At 35.3% G+C, this 22589-nt stretch overlaps 1 protein-coding gene across 1 annotated transcript in view; it reads right to left on the bottom strand.

Moving 5' to 3' along the window:
- Positions 1-2797: 2797 nt before the first annotated feature.
- The window catches only part of LOC131073792 (glutamate receptor 3.3), a 54282-nt gene continuing 34490 nt past the window's right edge, over positions 2798-22589 (bottom strand). The window contains exons 3-7 of the mRNA XM_059211240.1: positions 10027-11372; positions 9596-9876; positions 4418-4449; positions 3795-4204; positions 2798-3679 (exon numbers count right to left, since the gene is read on the bottom strand). Coding sequence (XP_059067223.1) covers positions 3203-3679; positions 3795-4204; positions 4418-4449; positions 9596-9876; positions 10027-11372 — 2546 coding nt within the window. The 3' untranslated portion in view covers positions 2798-3202. The remainder of the gene's footprint in view (positions 3680-3794; positions 4205-4417; positions 4450-9595; positions 9877-10026; positions 11373-22589) is intronic.

The following is a 22589-nucleotide window of genomic DNA, read 5'->3' as shown; positions in this document are numbered from 1 at the left end:
GTCCTTGTGATGTAGTTTCAAGTTTGGATCTAGATACTATATCCAATAGATCTCGATCTACAGATGCATCCCCCATCTTGAGCTTCCACAACTCAATTTTTGTGCTTAATAACTTTTCCATCTCTATCCTTGATATTGTTGTCATCTCTACCTATAATTAGATTAAAAAACCTCTTTGTGCAAGATCCTACTCAAATGAAGATTAGTACAAAAAGACTATCTACCTAACACCTAGAATATAAGGTGATCAAGATTTGATGCCATATGAAAGGAAGCAAGACACATGGAAATGGTTCTTACACTAATATTTTGAGGAGAGTATTATGTGTATTTCAATCTTTTAATTACAAAAAATAGAAACAAATCTAACTAAAAATAAATAATAAATGTAATAACACAGTTGTACATGGGGGAAACCCTTTTGGGGGAAAAATCCCACACTCAAAAGTAGCTAAATGTATTATTTAGTAAATCACAATTACAATACACTTGCAAAGCAACCCTTCATTGTAGGTCAATCAACTAGGGATTTGGAGGAATTCTTATATCTTAAACAATATCTACAAAACTCTACACCCCATGTCCATCCAAAGCTCCTAATTATAGGAGATATAAAACATAAAACCATCAAATAGTATCTTGAAACCCATGAGCTTAAACTACCCAAATTATCTCCAAATAGAATATGTCTAATGATGTGTAATAATATGCATCATATGTTGGTTAACATGGGTAACTCCCCTTTACAACTCTTTTATACATCTAACGACTTTTTACATTTCCTACAAAAACTTTTGAAGGCCTCAAATTTTAATCAAATGGGTCGACTAAGCCTTGCCTTTTATAACTTGAATTACTTAAAGAGACTTATGCAATGAATACTACTTAAAGGTAGTGTCAAGAAACTTGGGATTTTTATTTTCATAAAAAACTAAGCCTATAGCCCAAAAATTGTGTTTTTCTATTTTATACCCAAAAATTTGCACCTTCTATAATATTAACATTAGAAGCAAGGTTGAGATACCTTTATCAACATGCTATATTGAAATAGAAAGTGAAGGAACATTGACAATACTAAATACATTTGAATAGATCAAGCCCAAGTCCTAGTAGAGTTATTAGAACTAGAATAAAATTGAATATGATTCTATTTTCTTTTTATGCAATGTTTACAAAAAACAAATTCGAGTGTACATGAATATCTTAGTGAGCACCATACATCCTTGTGCCATCTTACACCCTTTACTATAGAAATAACTTGTACACCTACGTAATTAAAGTTCCTAACTATAATAAGTTTTGTGGCAAATTACGGAGATGTAAAAAGTTATTGATCCCATTTATGAATCCATCTTATTAGGAAAGTTGGCTCAACCTTTAATCCTAATATCAAGAACAACAAAGAAAAGAAAAATATATTATTTCTTGGCTTTAGAACTTAAAAATATAATTTTTAGGGTTCTAGACATATTTTAATTTATTTAATTTAAAGTGGAGGAAATGAGTTCTTACAACATAAAATAGAAACATTATTTCAATCAATTTACTCAATCAAAAATTAGGACCCCTAGAAGATGGACATCCCACATCAAATGTGTAAGAGCATTTATAATTTATACGAGTTGTGAGAGAGATATGCACTTGTTGAACAACTTATGAAACATGTTATGGTACATCATTATAGTACATTGTAATGGATGTAATGGAGCCAAAACTGGTCACCCAAGTCAGTGTGGTTTATGATGAGCTTATGGCAAGTGAAAGGAATATGCTATTTTTAGTCTTTGGACTCCCCTTGGGATTTGGGGATGGGAATTGCATTCTTGGTAGTTTTATCTTATGGTTTCCTAATTACTATTTTATGGTTTCATATATCATTTCTCTTATTTATTGGGTGCCTGAGATTTAGGTTTCATAGTGTTTTTTAGAGGTACCATCATGCTACCAAAATTATCCCAAATCTTATTGATGATATTGTTGTAAAAGAGTAGACTCTACAACTTTTTGTAGTCACTGATTACTAAAGAATACATTTAGTTACTTTAGAGTGAACTTTTTCTCTTAAAGGTTTTTTCCCATATAATTATTTTGTTATGGTATATTACTTTTATGCTTATTTCCTTGTAATTGTATGATCAATTTGATTTTTGCAGAATATTGTTCTCATTGATTATTGTAGGAATCATATTCCGCACATCTCCTTCATTACATTTGATATCATATCCTGACCACTTTTGATCTTAGATATTGAAGACAAGGTTTTTTTTCTTCTTACACAAAAGCATATCTTGTTACAAGAAAATGAAAAGCACATCAATGATAGAGATGGAGAGGTTCATTGATCATAACATTGAGTTGTATGCTCAATATAGAAGATATGTGTACTTTGAATTTTAGACTCTAGTCACTTTGTGTGACATCAATAAGTGATTCCACTATGTTCACAATTTTATAAACATGCTATATTTCTTTTTTTAAATGTATAAAATAAATTCATCCAAAAACTATATCCCCAAATAAATCTGTAACAATAGAAACATGTTTCCATCTAAACAACACATAAAAAACATATGATGCACCTAAAATTTTGAACATACATTCTATCATCTATCTCTATCATTTAAAAAAAATAAGAATCCCTTTCTAAAAAATATGCACATGCATGCGATTACTTTGCTAGTCTTCTACCATAAGCATAAAAAAGTTTAATAAGACTAACACTTCATCTCTTTTGCCAGCAACAACAAATCTATTATTCCAAGGAATAAGCTACTATGAGATAAATTGGAATCTAGTCCTAAAAAATAAGCAAACTTTAGAGCTTTGAAATTTCCAGTTGTTTATGGGTGGAGCTAGAAATTCCTCCCTCCACCTCCATCCATAAGACCATAGCTACTTTTACTACTTGAAAAAACAAAATGAGAATTCCATTTTCCTACTGCATCAAACATAACTATATGGCTGGAGAACAAGAATTTATCCTAATTAATGTGCTTTCGTAAATTGATTCAAATTGATGCTAATCCAACAGTTTTACAGCCCTTTATCCATGAAAATCCTAAGAAAATAAATCTGTAACAAAAAGCCTTTGCTATCTGCTCTCTTGTACCACCTGCCCATGAACTATTATTTGCCATCAGAATATCATTTGAGCTATTGTTTAGATGAACAGGACATCACATCAACATTGGACTAAACAATGCTACATTACATTTTCGCCAGCTGAAATTTGTTGATTAGTAAAGCAGAATTCAGACTCAAGCCAAGTGTGTTGTTGATTTCTTGGGGTAACGCTCTCTTGAATTCTTGAAGACTTGCTCTTTGAATCTTCTTTACTAGCACCATTGTCTTTCTCATCTACAAAACTAGCAAATGATTGCAGCGTATGTAAACTTCTCGATGTGAAAGAACTTGTAGAAGGATCATATTTTCGAATGAATTGAATGATCATGCGAACCAAAAAGACAATGACAGCTACAAATGATGCCACTCCGCTGATCAAGAAAAGACCCCAAAAACTTTTCAAGTGAAGCTGAGTAGATTCAACTTCTGTTATTTGTGTATCACAGCGAGTTTTACTTAACCATTTGTCATGAATTCTCTGAAGCTCACCACTTTCTGAAAGGGTCAGAATTGCTGTTGACATATCAACTGCTAACTGGGAGTCCTTTTGGAAAGCCTGTTAATAGGCAACAAAAAACAGAGACATATTCAGCTACTTTTATCAGCTGAAACAGCCAAAACCATTACATGTGCATAAACATTTTTTACAAGCAATCAATTGTTTTCCTTACAAATCCCCATCCTGCTTTGGTAAATTCTGGGCCAAGAGTTGTGAAACCGCATTGCTTGGAGAGAAAGAGCTGGATAATTGGTAATGAATCGACAATTGCTGCTACCCCTCCCGGTTTGCCTGGTCCTAGTGACAATGCTCTAGCATAACTTTCTGGAGAATTAATAGGAACAAGTCTGGATTTATTTATATTTAACTCCTCCGATAAATATGTTTTAATATAGGTCCCTTCTTGATATCCAACTGGTTCATTGCTTTGAATTAAACTATCAATTCCATTTATTGTTGGTGAAAGCTGTTGTACTGTGAGAATTGAGGTCAGGCTTGCAGTATAACTGGAATTAATGATCAAAACAACAAATAACCATATTACAAGCACTGCTCGCCCCAGGTTGGTCATAACATTTTCTCCTGCGTTAGCCAAAATTGCTGTCAGGCTTTGCCTGCACTAACTTATAAGAAAAGAATCTTGCAGCACCTTTTAATCAAACATGAAAGCAGTACAGAATAATCAAACCCTCAAACAATATATTCTGTAATTTTGTATACAGTGTTGAACAATTTGACAAATCATAGTAAGAGGCTCAGGAAAAAGAGTCAAACAGAAATATTTAGACTACTCACTGTGAGCGAAAAACATTGTTGAGAAACTGAACCTGCAGAAAAACATAAAACAAAGCATAAGATGTTTCATTCTTTATATTAAGAATAAAACTTCATCAACCATCTATTTTTGGGAGAATGACAACTCTTTGGTTGAGATTATTTTCTACTTGAAAACGAAAAAAAAAATCTTCAATAGAAATAAACTAGAGGAATCCATTCAATAAATTGCTACTACTATAATCTGAAAATGGGGATTTCTTTTAAATTTCACGTGATTTCTTTGTCTCAGCTAGACCTGATCATATATAATCCAAACTTTTTTATCACAACAAAAAATTCTTTATCCAAATACACTTTCTATTTCTTCCATCTTATTTTCTAATGCCTCCTATCTCGATCCTCAATCCTGCAACAAATGTTCAATCATTCTTACAACAGCAAATTTTCCGTTTCCCATCAGGTGATACCATAAATACTTCTTTACGTCATCTATATGACGAATTAATAGATTGATCACACTAATCCAGGTGTCCAATTGTTGCAAATTAGTAAACCTTGGTGCAAATATCATGTGTGGTGGAGTATCTTCACAGATTATAGAAATTCCTGTAACTAAAACAACACAATAGAATGCCTGACAAAATGAAAGGCAGGCATATTTAATGTTGCTGTTACTGAACATGATTTAAATGAAAATTATCTAACCCTCTCCCTATGACGGCATTTCTTTATATGACCAGCAATGGAACTCAAGTGTGAGTCTTGATTGCAAACCATTAATATAGTTTGTGATACTTTGTTTGGTTCAGACTTAGACTCAACTTGGCAGCCCAAAACTTTGACTTGGACTCAAGACTCGGCACGGACCCGACAAAAAAACTTCATAATTACACCAAAAAAGAAATCAATGCATTTAGAAAAAATAAAGTCTAATTTGACTATCAATTTCTCATAATTCAAACATTACATATCATGACCCTCTAAACTCTCAAAATCTGAAATTTAAGTCACTATGTTTGTTATGTTCCGGTGCCAAAAGAGTCTAAGCTCAAGACTGACTTCGGAGTATTGGAGCAAGAGTTGGTCGAGTACTCTCCAAGACTTGGCTCAAGAGTTTGGTTGACTCGGCTTGGCCAGATCAGAGAATCGCGAGTTTGGCAAGTTTTGTTGAGTACTCAACGAGTCTAACCAAATCATACATTGCCCATGAAATAAGTGTTGCAAGCAAATATAGTTCAAACACAAAGAAGGAAAATTGTGCTATAGTAAAGAGGAGCTTCATATATTTATGTGGCACTTTAGGTTATACAATCTGCCACCATAGAAGATTTGAGATGGGAAGACTATTGGATTTACAAGAATTTGTTGATGCTGTTGGGTTGAAGATATTGATTAAGATCTACAAGTGATTGTGTTTACTTTATTTGGTGAAGCAATCAATAGATGAAGAGATATTGTTACCAAAGATCTACAAGTGGTCACGTGTTCTTTTGTTTGGTGTAGTAGTCAATTAGATGAGCGAAGCAATTGCTTCATTGTTAACTATGGAAGCTGAGTACATCGAAGCCACTCATTCTAGCAAGGAAGTTGTATGGTTAAAAAGCTTGTGTTTAGAAGATGCTTTTTACAAAAATAACTTATAAAGATACGTTGTGACAGTCAATATGATCTACTTAGCAAAGAAACAAACTTGTCATGCTTAGATGAAGCATATTGATGTATAGTATTATTTTGCTTAAAAATGTGGATAACAAAAAAGAATTGTTGGATAAAGTTGATACCTTGGAGAATGTTGTTGACTCCCTAACAAAGTCCATTAGTGCTAAGAAATTTTCTTATTATAAGAAATCAGCAGGCATAGTTACCCTCCATAGCTAATTTATATATATTTCCCCCCATGCAAAATATTCAAGATGTAGGAACATCCAGTGGTGAAAGAGCAATCTTGTATCACCCAAAAATAAATTGTATTTTCCTTCTATTTTGTAAGTTGCATTAGTTGTTTTGGAGCCCATGATGACACTTGCGTGGTGTAGGGCTATCAGAAGTTGGAAAGGGCTGAAAAAATCACTTTCTATTTTAAGTCAGTCAGCCTATATAGTCATGTATAGACATGAAAACTGACCCCAAGGAGCGAAATTGAAAAATAAAATGAATGGTGAAAGAATCATCTCAATATCATGTACTGTTTGGGAGATATTAAAGTTTTCATCCCAAAATATTTCTTCTATGAACTTTCAAACTCAAATTTGAAGACCTTAGAAGCCTCAAAAAAGCTCAAAAAATGGATGAAATGATCTTCAAATTATTTTGGCATTGTGGATCTCTTTGTGAAATTTCCAACAATATATTATAATAGCAAATCAGATGCTCAAGTCAAAAGTTATGCCTCCCAGAAGTTGTGCTACCAAAATTCAACTTTCAAATGAAAATTCTTCTTGGACAAGAAAATGAACGGTTACACTTTCCAAAATATTCTAGAGGTTATTGGCACCAAATAAAGAGGGGAACAATGGTTACAGAGGAATCAGTGCAAATTGTGGCTTTGAATTGTAGAGTTTTCTTAGAGAGTTGATTTTCTTTGTAATGTTTAAAGCCCATGTGATTGTAGCATTGTAATTTTCAAATTTGTAATTCCATTTTATTGAAGAAATTGAAAGTGGGTTATTTCTTCCATTTTCTGTGTCATTATCTTCTGTTGTGGTATGTGTGAGTGTTGGGTGGAGTAGCTCCTCATCAATTCAAGAAGTGGCAGATTTACTCAATATGTGTTGTATACTTTGCATATTGATGCCTTGAAAAAATATTAGAGCCCTTTTCAAGGTGATTTCTTGACTCATGATTTTATATTAATTGTATTGTAATATACTAATATAGCTTAACGGTTTCCTATAGTGATGTGCCTATATATAATAACACATAGTTAGGGTTAAGTACAACTGAGAAATAATTTTTTGTATTGTGAATGCTTGAGTTAATATAGTGAGAGTTGTTTTTGCTAGATTTTTAACTAGAAGGGTTTCCTAGATTAAATAATAGTGTTGTATTTACTATTGTGAGTATCATTGTTTTCTTTCTATTGCATTTAAGATTTTGTTGACATTTCTTCTCTTGTATTTGCTTACTAGTATGATTTCTCTTCACTTTATTTGCATAGTTGTTTGTCCCTTCCACTACTCATCAAAATATTAATTATTTTCCCTCATCAAATTCATCCAATTGAACATATATGATTGAATCTAATATGATTTTAAAAGTGGCTATAGGAAAGCCTAGGTGCTTGAAACATACCATGTAAAATGACATAAAAGAACACTAAAAAGGACATAATACTTGATGATAATTTCTAATAACATGTACAAATACTTTAATGTAGGTGCCAAAATAAAAGGTTTAGTAGTGTTTTATGTTGTAGCATTTTATTGCACTTATTTAATTAAATTTACTTAGGCAAATATGTTTTATTCTTAGGTAACTAATAAGCATGTGTGCGCTTCCTTGATTAAAGGCATGTAGGCACTGCCTCTATCACATCATTCCTTGATTGAAAGAAAGTGTCACCTTCGCCTCATTAGGTGCCACTATTGCATCTACTTGTTGAGTTAGCTTCTCTCTTAATCTAGGTTAACTCAATTCGTCTTGGACACTTGTCATTGTAGCTCATCCATCCAAGAGGCTGTCACTGTTTTTTTAATTTTTTGAATAGCCAATTAAAAGGTATTGAGAATATCTATTTGTATTAACCTAAGTTGTTAATTTTTGCTTCTATATAGAAAGGTACTATTGATTAGTTTAACCGTCAAAGGTCTTAGGTAAAGGTATTAGGGTTGCTACTTGAACCATAATTCAGTAATTGTTTGGATATCCACTCGAACCTTCATCTAATTGTGATTTTTCTTTCAATCCCTTGCACTCGCGGAACAACTTCTCTAGTTACTTTTGATGATTCATTTTAGCAAGTTTATACATGCCTACAAAGCTCATCACGTAGGATACATACTTAAAAGAGATCTCACATCCGTTTATAGAATCTCACCTTTGGTATTTGGATAACACTACCATGGGAATTGTTCTCCTCTTTGATAACAACTCCCTTGTAGCTTTATCACCTTCTCTAAATGTAATGAGGTACATATAAATCCTCATGTTCTCTCTACATCTCTACACACTTCCATGATGACACACTCTCCAATAGCACCCAGGTCTATTGATCAAATCTAGTCACAATTTTAACACAAAATGGGGCAATATGAACATTTTCCAAAAACCTTCATCTTGTCACCCTACATTCCACCTTTGGAGTGGGAAAGTGACGAATATATAACACAAGAATTCTTTCTTCTGAAAGGGAGATGTGTCGTTCAATGTAGGGGGTTCTCTTTCTTTTTTGGAGGGGATGCAAGGGTGACGAGACACGTTTTGTACATGGGATGCATAGCATAGCATTGCTTGATAACCTATTCTTTTCCCTTAGGATGTTGTTTCTTAGATGGTTATCTTTCAGTTTTTTAGGGAATTGGATGAGAAGAAAGTTGAGGGATCAAAGGGGTAGGAGGCACAATCTATACATGGAGTATATAAAATGGCACTCCTTATCAAGATCCATTATTTACCCTCCTAACTTGTACTTAAGGGGGGTGTCGGTCTAGTATTTTAGTGCACCTCTTTCATTAAGTTTAGTTAGGCAAATATATTTCATTCCTAGAGTGCTAGTAAGCACATTTGTGCTTCCTTGATTAAAGGCAATTGGGTGTTACCTCTATCTCATCATTCCTTAATTAAAGGTAGTTAGGTGCCAACTTTGCCTCATCAAGTGCCATTGCTACCTCTACTTGTTGAGTTAGCTCCTCTCTTGATTAAAGTCAACTACTCTCATACACCTGTCACTATGACTCATTCAGGCAAGACACTAGTATTTTTTTCTTTTGAATAACTAATGACAACATAATGAATGCCAATTTCTATTCACCTAAATTATTAATTCCTGCTTTCATATAAAAAGTAGATATTAATTAATTTGATTGCCAAAAATCTTTGATAGAAGTTTTTAGATTAATTCTATTTATCAATAGCATAGTATTGAGAGCACACCAATACAAGAAAAGAAATTATCCACAGTTAACATAAAACCCATGGATCAAATTGATTAAGAATTTTCTTATTAAGAGAAATAAAAAAGCAAGAAATCTCACATACCAAAGAATAGTAAGGGCTTGCTTCTTTGGATGTTCTTGAAACTCAAGGTTTGATTTATGCTCCAAAATCCATACAACAACTCCTATGAGAATAAAGAATGCAGCAGTTGTACACCACATTCCTAATGTGAATGGCTGCAGAAAAGCCCAAGCGCCAGTGGGATTGACCTTACGGAGAGAAGTTGCCACAGCCAGCCCTGCTTCTATGTAAGGCTGAGTAAAGTCCACAATCTTTGATCGATTGGTCACAATTGAGATGTCCCCAACTGCTGCATCAAATTTCTATAATACTACAGTTATAAATAGATACTCCTAGTATGCAAATGCAAATTAACTCTGGTGCACCAAAAAATGCAATGCAAGAATTATATGAAAACTATAACCTGTAGGTATATTAGCAGATATAAGGCTACCAGTTCTGCATATACCAACCTTTGAGGCAACTTGCTGCACAAGCTCATCATAATTGGGGTTTGATTTCCCATTTCCAAAAGGTTCAAATTTGTATGGAAGAGCATAAGGTAACAAGGCCACTGCAGCAACAAACACATCAATAACGAAACCCTTCATCATGTTGGTGTTACCTTCTACTGTATGCTCAAGCTCTTCAAATCCAACCTTTCTGGGCACAGCAATCAAAAGATGTTTGCCATTATTAGGAAATACCCACCCACGTGGTGTTAGTTTGTCTTGACCTGGCCATACTACATCAATCATTTTCTGACCCACAGTCTGCTGATTATGTGACTTGGCAACTCTAATTTCTGGAGGAATAACAGACAAGCCTGATTGATTTGCCCAATAACTTACCTTGCGAAATCCTGTTCCAACCATATTGATGATCTGAAAAGTAGCACCAAGCAAATTTCCAGTTTTATCAAATTTCACAGGACCAGTTAAGCCAGTGAAATTTGTTTGCAGTAGTATATTCCGTAACTGTGGACCTCCTTCGAACACCTTTAACTCTGTTAATTCTGTTTTGTTTCCACTTGCATTGGAGAGCTGAGAGTAGCCTGTAAAATTAACAGTTCCTCCTTTGCTCAAGAAATTGTCAATTGAACGGGCAATTGTCCAGATTGCGTCATAAGCATATAGTCCAAAAGCATTTAAGTGGAAATCAATGATCCTAGCTTTGTAAAGATTGTTCCACCTTACTGTAAAAGCATGCTCCTTATCTGAAATCGAAATATGCCTACGTATAGCAAGGACTCCTTGGAGTGAATTCATGGTTTCATAATCAAGTCCATACGAGTCCAACAGGGAAGAGAGCCAATCTGTAGCTATCCAGACATAGGTACTGTTCAAAATTCCAAGGTACAGTGCCTCAGAGAAAAGATCAATACCAGTATCTGGATTCATATGCACAACAAATACCCTTGACTCCATCACAGCTAACTGTACCAACGCGCTACCAATTTCACTTTTACTAACTCCAGGACGAAATGGTATTTTGTTAACAATCTTAGCACTTACGTCTTCTAGTGCATCATTCAAGGCAACTATTCCGTTTCTCCCATAATCATCATCAGTATATGCAACCACAATATCTTTCCAGCCATAGAAACCAATCACAGCTGCAACTGCCATCATTCCATACATATCACTGTGAGTCATGCGGAAAAAATAAGGATACTGATATGAAGAGAGAGTTGGGTCTGTTGCTCCAAATGACAGAATTGGTACATGAAGTTCACTAGCTATATGTGAAACAATATGAGCAATAACAGAAGATTGCGGCCCTACTATTGCAACATTATCTGTTTTCATCAACTCCAAAGCTGCAAGAATAAAGGGCATTAAATGAATAGCAGCTAATGACATTATTTGCTCTCAGTAAACATAAATTGTTTGATCTCAGCAACATACTCAAGAACAAGGACTCTATAATGCCTTTAGATAGATCAACAGACTCAAGAAACTGCAAAAGTGAAAACTAGAACAGTGTAGCAGAACTTTATAAATAATAGGGACTTGATAAGGAAGGGTTTAACTATAAGAAAATGAGGTTCTAATATGATATAAGAAACACACAATTAATGGAATGGTGTTGGCGTGGCATGTAAAGACCATATTTCTTTAAGTTTATTTAGATCTTCAGTTTATTTTACATCATAAATATTAGTATTTTTAAATTTTATGTAATTAAGAAATTTGGAAAAGAAGTTGCTCATCAAATCAGCCAATAAGACTAGTTAGAACTCATAAATAACTGGTTCTTTCTTTAAAAATCAGTTAGAAAGAAAAAATGTCTTGAAATTTTTTATGTGATAATTTTCATTAAGTTGACAAATATTTTTGTTCATAAATGCAAGAGAAATTAAAAAATAAGTAATTACAAATTAGGTCTGCCAGTCTTAAAAAGACCATGGCACACCAATTTCAGAGAATCAAGAAAATCTAGACAGACTGACAACAGGCAAGCAGCAAGAGAAGAGAAATCCTCCAAACCCCTGAGACAGGGAATAAGAACTTGTTCACCTAAATATTGTGCATGCTCTGAGTATCAAAAGTAATGTTTGCCCTTATGTTAAAAAAATTAAGAAACACAGCCGCATGAATCAAGAATTCAAATAGGCATTGTAATCAACATTCAAAAATCACTGATGTAATGCCCCTCTGGTTTGCTCCTCTGCATTCTTGCTTCTTGATGTGCTATGTGCCTTTGGTTGTGCCATTCACATTTTGGATATAAATCTTTCTGTGGTGTTTTGATTTTATTTTGGATGCTTCATTTGTTGCAGTGTATGACCTTGAGTGTTTATCTTGTGCTCGGTTTGATATATGTTCCGTGATTGTTTTGGATGTGTGATGTGTTGGATTGCCTTATTGTGATTTGTGATTATGCAGTTGCATTGAGATAAGTGATGGTCTATTGTGCCTTTGATGATTATGATGGACTGATGTAGTGATTCAGAACTGCCTTATGTGAGATGTTTGAATGGATGCTGATTGATTAATGATTGGAATGTAACAAGTGATGTTAACGTGATTGGTTGAATTAAAAGCAATAAATCATGTTTATGTCAGTTATTCCAGTAAAAGATTAAATGCTTATTGATGCAATGGATGATATCCGTGTTAGATTTATTGGATTGCTATGATGATGATGTTATGATGTTAAGCATTCAGGGAATGTTTATATGCTTATTGATGTAATGAAAGAATATTGATGTTGTAATTTAATGCAGTTAGTTAGATAAGATTATTATTTGTCCTTAAATTGATGATTAGTTGTGAAAGGAATGATATTGCATCATTCGGGCATATGAGAATGCATGTACAGTTAAAATCACCTTCCAATGATTTTAGTTATTTTGATTATTTATATATATGCATGAGCAGGTACTCTTGACCTGTGAATGTTTTAGTGACTATAGGTACAGGGCATCAACTCCATCTGGCTCCACAGGTCTGAGCATGCCCATATCCCCGACGGTGGTTATAGGAGATAGCACACTGGCCATTAATGTTACCCAGCCATAGCCATCGTTCCTAATTTGGACAATTTTCCTTAATTTCATTTATATACACCTCCAGCTGCCAATTTGGTAAAATCCGATTACCCTAATGCATATTGTAAATGACAAGTAAAGACTATTTGTGCGTAGTCGGTCCTATGTGAATTGTCATCATTTTATGTGCTTATATTAATGGTATTTTTATATTATCGAGCTAATTTAAATTTAACTGTGAAAGATGCCTTAAGAGTACTTGTTTTAATTGCCATTTGCTCCATTGGACATGAGGGTCTTTTGGAATTTTTATTTTAACTTCTGGAAAATTTAAATTTGTTTTATGGGGGAGAGCCCCTGCCCAATTCGGCTGGGGCTATGCCTCCCGGTAGCTCCTCGTTTAGATTGATGCTCTGTGGATTAAGTAGCAGGAGGGATGCTCGGCAAATAACTGTCTTGCCCAGGGCTGGAAAGAAGCATGCTCAGCCGAGTCCTCCGCATAGGCCGAATCTATCCATTAACGGGGGGCTCCCCTAAAAGTCCTATAATTCATAGAGTGAGAAATACTAAAATGGGTACTAGGAGTGTGTGAAATTGGACACCTTAGTTAAGGGTTACGGCGCTACATTATCAAATATGGTCAATGTTTTAATCCACATTTTTTTTTGTTCATTAAATTGAACTATAATATTAGGATTAGGGCTATCACAAGAAAGAAAGAGTAAATTTGGGGTTTGTAAGGTTCATTAAAATATTGAAACCCTTAAACTATTTGTCCTAAGTATAAGGTCTGTTGAGGGTTATTTAATTAATATTGGTTGCATATCTAACCTCAAGTCATTACAGATATTTATTTCTGGTTTAATACAGGAACCTAAGTTTAATTACCAATAGCAGTATTCCTACCAACCTATTAATCATCGGGCTATCAGATGTTAACAGTTTCAATATAAAGCTTGACCAGTTTCAATGCATATGATACTCTCTACATAGCTTCAAAGAGAAACTGCTTTTGTATACTTCATGGAATTGATGAGATTCATCAGTAGAGAGACTACTAAATGATTTGCAAGGTGCTAGAATCTACCAAAAGATTTGAAGGCAGCTCCGTCATTTGTAAAATATGTGGAATTTGCTTTTCCAAACTACATGACATGGATAAAAATAAAAGGTGGACAAGTGCAGAGAAAAAAACCAAAAAGCAGCACAGTCTAGTTCTAGCTAAAGCACATGGTAAAGGAAAAATGTCCTTGCGTAATGAAGAACACTCAAACTCAAAGCCACAGCTAGTGCCAAAATATAAATCAATTTCAAAGATATCCTATTGCAGAAAATCAAAGGGAGTTCCACACAAGAAGGTAGATGAAGATACAAAAACCAGGTTAAGAAGAAACAACTCTATTTTTCTTGCAAAGAACCATGGAATCTAGGTCATAGGTGCCAAAGCAAGGAACAACTGCAATATCTTGAGATATTGTCAAATAAGAGCTTAGACTCCTATGAGCCTGAGGTAATTGTGAATCCAGGGGTCCATGTACATGAAAGGGGAGAAAAATCAGGTTTGCAAGAAGTTGAAGTTAACATTTTCTGAAAGGTGTACATGAATCCGTTACACAAGGATAGAATAACTATTGTCCAAGAAGCAGAAAAGGTAAAGAACATTGCTCCCAATATAGAGTATATAAATCCTTTATTTGAATTTAAACTTTTGATAGTTGAGAATGAAGAAGAGGAGACAAGGTAAACTAATAAAATGTTGAATGGCCAATTGATAGAACTTGAATTGGTGATTTTTTATGGTGTCCACAACACCCCTATTGAAAATTTAACTAGTGAAAAGAGTGAACCATTGCCATATGAAATTTATTCACATAATAGTGGTGTTGATGAGCATGCATCTGTGAAAGATGTTGACTCTTGCCCCACTAACCTTCATTCTGAAAGCATGGGTCACAAGAGTCACAACATTGTTTCAAATCCCTTGGAGATTGCAAAATCAGAAATAGAAGGTAAACATTTTGATGAATATTTTCATCAAAAGGATTGGTATGGCAAATATTTATTGAATCAATGTCATACGATATCTCCTCAAAGCTCTTTACTGTGAGAAGCATTCTAGTAATGATAAAAGGATGAAAGGTACCAAATGGAAAGAAAATCCTCTCTCAACTTTGGATTGCTCAAGCATGATAATGTGGGATCCAAGTGTCAAACATGAAGAACTCAAAACTGAAGATATTGTGAATCTCACACCACGTTCCATTGGTGAGTTTCTACAGATTTATCAAAGTAGGGAGCTTAAGTTTGAATTTGAAAGAATTGTATGGATAGCAAGAAGTACAGTGATGGAGGACATGCACACTAACTCATTTTATAGATCATTATCAAATTGAATATTCCAATATGTCATGGAGTCACTAGCCAAACCTTGGATGCCTAAGGATCAATACTGCAATTTCCCAAAGGCAAAAATCAAACTTTGACGATACAAAACTGTCCTTGTGTGTTAACCCCTACCAAAAAAATTTAAACAAACTTGCAATTTTCTTAAATTTAGTTCATAGGCATTTCGTCAAATAGGTGGTGGAATACAATAACCATTTTTTGAGTCTTATAATGTAGAACAGCTGCACTATGTTTTATTATCAAAAGCATTTTGGCAAACAACTGTCATGCATTAGCAATTTCACAAATCATTGACTAACACAACCTTTGTTGGTATAAAATTTTGATACAAATTTATTATCAAGGAATATGATATATGTTGATATAAAATCAGAAATACATATAATAATAGAAACTTATTTTCTGACCTCAAAATGAAGCTTTATTCAACTACAAATGATGCTAGTTTGAGTATAAATCATAGTTCCATTGAGTTTCCTTACAGGGGAGCACAGGGATGGTATTCGAGGACGAGGGGACCAAGGGCCTAAGTTTAAGGGCAATGAGGAGATAGCGGTGGTGAGGGGGCGGCACTGATATACATATAGATATAAAAAGATGTAAGGGAAGGGGCCCAATTATGGTTCGTGTTCCAATAACCGTTCATTGGATTTCGCTAATTAAAAGCCCACTAAAAAATCAACTAGTGGACCAATAGCTGCACACTAGTATACCCAATAGCTGGAAAAAAAGTTAGTAATTAGTCTATTAGACCAATTGTCCAACTTTATCGGTACCAATAGTGCATGATTACTAGGGCATTTGTGCTTAAGCATTGGATCAATTGTGCAAATTTTGTGGTGGTTAAAGCAAACGATTAAAGAGGCAATAGAGAATTATGCATCGAACATCAACTCAAAATGATCACTTTGACCCTTGCGCGCATAACAGATCCCATCGTGTTCATCGTAACTACCCAAAAGCCAAAACAATAGCTATAAGCACTTAAGTCACATACAAAGAAAAAAAAAAAAAATAGTCAAAATTTGAAGTACCATTTAGGAGCTTAAGATGTGAGAAGTTAGCTATAACAGCTATTGCTACCCTTCCCCTATAAGAATTGCAGTTTTGAATTTTCAAATAGACTTTGGCAGAATAGTAAAATACTAAATACTAAATACTAAAATACTTGAATGCTACTAAAACTTGAAGTGAACATTTAACATCAACAATTTAACATTCAAATTTGAACAATGAAAATGTCAAATTTGAAATTTATATCATATTCAAGGTTTCATAAAGATGATTACAATGAGTACACTATTCAGTTTGTTCATACCTTTGCCAGCTGCAACTACAGTCTTGTTGTGACCCTTTTCACACATCACCCCATTGAGAATGGGGACCCTCTCCTTTCCTTCTTTTTAGGGTTTTTGTTAGTGTCTCGTGGCCTTCCACTTCAGTTTTGCTCAGTTTTGTCAAGTTTTGAACGGTTTGAGTCCTAAGGATTAAAAGTCAGTTTTTGCAAACCAAGTGATAACAGAGTCTAGACATCATCAAAGTGCCTAGAAAGGCCAAAGGACGAAGAACAAAATTGATTTGAATGAATTCGGACAACTTTCTATTTTTGGAAAGTTTGTTTTTTTGTTTTTTCCTATTTTTTAGGAAGTTTTGTTTTTGGCATTTTTAGCTCGATCCTCGAGATGGCTATTTTTAGAAAGTTTTTGCTATTTTTTAGGGATGTCTTATTTTTGCTTTTTCGAAATGGGGACCTAGGGTTTGCACTGGTACCACTAGCGCGTATCGATAGCGATCGAAAATTTTCAAGTTTTGACCCAAAAAGCTAAGTTCCTACATTTTAGGGGTCATGGCACTTCGGATGGATTTCAAATATCATGTTAATCTAGCTAAAATTGAAGAAGTTATGAAATTTTTTTCCAAATATCTGGCTAATCATGTTTGGTGTCTAATGTTATGTCAAGAACTCCAAAACTCTGCCCCATGATGGAGACTCACAAAGTCCGCCCTACTCTTGATAGCATTGGAACATGAGCCAAGAAGTCTGCCCTCCAAAGTGCTCATGTTTGAAAAAATCCGCCCAAGGTGAAGTAAAAAGTGCATAAGTCTCACAAAGTCCACCCTATGCATGATGGAGAGGGAGCCCAAGAAAGTCCGCCATGTAGGAGAGATGGGAGAAGTCCGCCCTCACCTTGGTGCAAGTGCAATGGTACCTCAAGCTTCAAAAAGTCCGCCCTATTCTTGATTGCAGCATGTTTGACAAAGTCCGCCCAAGCAATGTGGCATGAAGCTGATGAAGTCCACCCTCCAAGGTTTCCAAAACCTTCTCAAAAGTCCACCCAAGGAAGTCCGCCCATGAAGAAGGTCCAAGGAGGCAAGAAATTCGCCCATGAAGTCCGCCTTGTCAAAGTTGAAAGGAAGTTTCTAAGTGTTTCGAGGTCATAGCCATGGTGCAAGGAAGTGTTGTGACGTATTCACACATCGCCCCATTGCAAATGGGGACCCCAACTTTTTTTGCTTTGTGGGGTTTTGCTTTCTGGGTTTTTGGTGGTTTGTCTATTAGCCTTTGCTTTTTGAGTGTCGCCAAGGGGATGACTGGATAGCACGCTTTGCCTAAGTCAGGGAGTGGTTGAGCAATTTGGCTAAGTCTAGAATGTCTTGATCCTGAAATTTGGCTATCTGGAATGTCCTAATCCTGAAATTTGGCTGTTTGGAAAACTGAAGAATCCTCCAAAAACTAGATTTTGCAATATAACTCCTGGAGGTCCGAAACCTACGAAACCCGGGGACGTTTCGGGGACTTGGGGACAGCCAAGGGACGTCCCCCCCCCCGTCCCCAAATTGTCAAAATTTTGAGGGGATGTCCCCGAAATGGGGGGACGGTTGGGGACGGATTGGGGACACCTAGACGTCCCCCACATCTAGAGCTAGGGAAAAATATTAAAAAAAAAAGTCGTATTTTCAATTTTTTCTAAATTTTTCTAACATGGGCCCTCTATATTGAAAAAATTTTAAAAACGACTATCAATTTTTTTATTATTGAATTTGAATAGTTATGAAATCAAAATACGACTATCTATATTTTATTATTTTTCTAACATGCGCCCTCTATCAAAAATTAAAAGGCAACATTAAATTTATTAATTCATATGAAATATTTATAATTTTAAATTAATTCATATTATAAATTTTAAAATTTATAAATAGAAAATAAATTAAATAATAAAATATTAAATAATAAATATTATACTTTGCTTTTTAGTATTTACTTAGTACTATTTTGATTTCCATATCGCAATTGACAATGAAACAATATGGCAGCAGTGTGGCCTTTGGGCATTTTGTATGTTATTTCTTTAATATCTATTATGATATGCATATTGACAATGTGAATGAATTGAAATTCTGAATTATGAGTGCATATTGAGTATTGAGTCTATTGATAATGTTGTATGTTCGATGTTTGCAATCTAAAATGTTTTCATAGTATCATACATATGCTATATCCATATTTTCATATGAATATAATGTATAGATGCATGCTTTATCCATGTTTTCATATGAACATTTAGAATTTTCCTATATATTTTAAATTTTCCTTATATTTTATATAGCCATCCCCTTTGCCGTCCCCCCCCCGTCCCCAAATTTGGCAAAAAAAATTGTCGTCCCATCATCCCCCCGTCCCCCCATCCCGGAAACTTGGGGTAACATAGTCCGAAACCACTCTCAAACATCCTGATAGTATATATGGAATATAACTTAAAGTATAAGAACTTATATCTTTCTTCTTTCTTATACTTAAATGTTATATTCCATAAAATGATCCTGACAAAGAGACCAAAATGTCAAATTTCGCTCTTGACCCTTCCAAAGGGTCCAAAGCGAATTTCGCTCCTGACCCTTCCAAAGGGTCCAGAGCGAAATTCTCCACAAGACATTCTACTTTGACCAAAACCTAGAACTAACGCATTCCCAGGCATGTTTGAAGGTATTTTTGAATGTTCTAGCCTTGTCAAGATTGAAATGTGAAGGATTTTGGCCAAGATTAGGAATTTCGCTCCTGACCCTTCCAAAGGGTCCAGAACGAAATTCTTGAAAACTCTCATTTTTCCCTTGGCTAAAGTCAGGATCTTGATGGAGATGCGTGAAGAAGGATCTATGTTTGCCTCTCAAAGAGAATTGGAGTTGAAAAGGTCAAGAATCAAGCCCAAAACATGAATTTCGCTCCTGACCCTTCCAAAGGGTCCAGAGCGAAAATCTTGGTAGCTCTCATTTCCTTCCCAATTTTGGCTAAGTGTTGGTTTCTAGGGCATGTTGGGGGATGAATTGGCATGTTCTTGCCTTTTGAAGTAAATTGGTGTTGAAAAATGATGGGAATTAGCCCAAACCAAGGATTTCGCTCCTGACCCTTCCAAAGGGTCCAGAGCGAAAATCCTAGGATCACCTACTTTCTTTGCAAGACAAGTTAAAATTTTGATTTTTATGGCCTAGATAGGAGTGAGGCAATGTGTCCTTAGTCTTGGAGGTGAATTGAAGTTGAAAGGATGGAGGAACATGCTCAAAACTTGAAAATCGCTCCTGACCCTTCCAAAGGATCCAGAGTGAAAAACACTAAAACCATCATTTTCTTCAAATTTTGTGCTAAGTCAGGCCTGGACTAGGGTGAGAAAACCTATTTGGAATGCCTTGGAAAGATGTTTGACCTTCAAAAGTGTGAATTTTGAGCTAAAATGAGAATTTCGCTCCTGACCCTTCCAAAGGGTCCAGAGCGAAATTCTTGATAGGTCCTGTCCTTGGGGAGAACCTTGAGCAAACTTCATTTTGATATCTTCTTGTTGATGATTTAAGGTGTAAAATAATATGTTGAAATGAATTTATTATATGTCCTTAATCATCTTATGGTTTGTCTTGCAGATGAAAGAAGACCAAGCTAGATCAAGGATAACCTCCACAGGACCAGGCCAAGACAAGGACGACCTTCTCCAGTCCAGCATCATCAGGGACGACATCTTCTAGTCTAGCATTCCAAGGAAAGGTATATCATCCATACTGCACATCAAAGACAAAGGAGGTTAAAGTAAGGGTTCGTTGAAGAAGCAAACAGTTCTAGAAGAGTTAATTAAAGTTAGCTTCTCAGCATCATCAAATTGAGCAGCTACCAAGTTACAAGTGCCAGACAAGGTGGCATCTCAGTCATCACTCCTCCAGTCGGATTGGTCCACCTCAGCATGTCCAGATTCAATGCACCTAACTCATCAAAAAGATGGCACTAACTTCGATGTACCTACCCTGGTTATCCATTGGTCAAATATTCCAAAGAAGACATGTGTCCAAATAATGCAATTATTTCATTGGTCAGAATTGAGTTTGTTGTAACAAACCCTAATTAGGGTTTTCGTTGTAAAATCTTGGCCATTGATCTCAAGTTGATATGAGCCATTGAATTGTATTGAGGGCACTATATAAGCCCTGGCTCCTCATTTGTAAAGGCTAATGGTTAGCTAATAGAGAATAGTTAGTCAGGAGTTAGAAGGTGAATAGTTAGTTAATAGTGAATAGTCAGTCAATAGAATAGCAATTAGAGTAGAATAGAAAGAGAAGGCAAGGATTGTTGCCAAGATGTTGTTGTAAAAGACTTGTAAACTTCATTGAAGAAATGGTGAAATCTATTGGTCGATTCAACAATTTGCATGGTCTCTATACTTCTCAGATTTGATTTCATGTTATTAGATGAGTGGAAGAAATGTGTTTGATTGATGGTGAAATTTGTATATCCATACTACTAGCAGTTTGTTGATTGCAGACTTGCCTTGTGTATTCAACTAGAATCATTCAGCTTAAGCCTAACTTCGATTGTCGCTTCTTCACTGATATGCATCAACCTGATGGTGTCTATGCCTGTAGCGATGATCTGAACATCATAAAGCTTTCCTCCGAAGATCGCACTAACCTTGTGGAGATGGTCCTGGGATGTCAAAACAAGACTTTGTTAGAATTTCATCAAAGATCATTCATTGCTCCTACATTCTTAGTGTTAGAATTAGATCATTTCCTCACCCTCATCCTTTTTTCCTTTTTTCAAAAAATCTAGGCTAGTGAAATCCTGTGTTCCAGCAATATTCAAAGCAAATCAGATGTTTAGTCATCAAGTGTAAATCCCCTTGTGATTCCAGCAAAATCACATCATACCACAAAGAGATTATCCACGAGTAGAGAACCTACATACAAGAACCTTGGAGTTGCCTCGACTTCCTTCGGTGAGATCTTCAGCAGTCGGGAAACTTTGCTCAAAAGAGGATAAGTTACCTTTAGGTATTTTATTATGTGTTTGGTCGTGTACAAAATACACATCAACAGGAAGCAAGTAAAGTCTGCCCTTGGAAGTATTAATGAAGATGATTGTGTGGTGCCAGAAACTCTCTAAACTCCGCCCTAAAAGATGAACAAGTGTGGTGTCATGAGTTGGTTGAAGTCCACCCCATTGATGAAAGATCAAAAAAACTCCAAAGTATGCCTTGAAAATGATCAGATCATGGCAAGATCAAGTTTGAAGATGAGGTGTTAAGCTGAAGAGGAGTTCAAGTTCAAGATGAAATGATCAGATTTTGGTTAAGTATGAATGAATATGAAGTATGGTACCTTGTCTTGTTCCACCAATCTTCCAAAGTCCGCCCTATGCTGGAGTGTGGTGTCTTGTTTAGTTCCCCAACTTGAAATAAGTCCGCCCAAGTAAGATACTTGCTAAAATGGAAGACAAGAAGATGATGTCAGCAGAATCTATCATCCAAGTTTGAACTAAGTGCAGATTTGGAAAGTTTTGAAAGAAGAATATAGAAGATTGAGTTCAATTTGCAAGCTAATGACCAAATTAGAAACAATCTCTGCTGATTCAAAAGACTAGGGAAGGATTGGGCAGACGGGGAAAGATCAAACTTGGCATACCTTATGAAGTCAGTGGTCAAATACTCCAAGTGGTGAACATCTGAGAAGACAAAACAGCTAAAGTCCAAAGATGTTGCCTTGACTTATGATTTGATGGGAGCGGATGACTCGATGTCTTCCAACCATGGTATTTCTTCAGGCAACGCTCAAAATCCAGAAAGTGTTGGGTCTCGGAAGAGAAAAGAACCTGTTGGA

Source organism: Cryptomeria japonica, chromosome 9 (assembly GCF_030272615.1).
Source record: "Cryptomeria japonica chromosome 9, Sugi_1.0, whole genome shotgun sequence".
Lineage (NCBI taxonomy): Eukaryota > Viridiplantae > Streptophyta > Pinopsida > Cupressales > Cupressaceae > Cryptomeria > Cryptomeria japonica.
The sequence above is the reverse complement of the archived record's forward strand: the minus strand, read 5'-3'. Positions and strand labels throughout refer to the sequence as shown.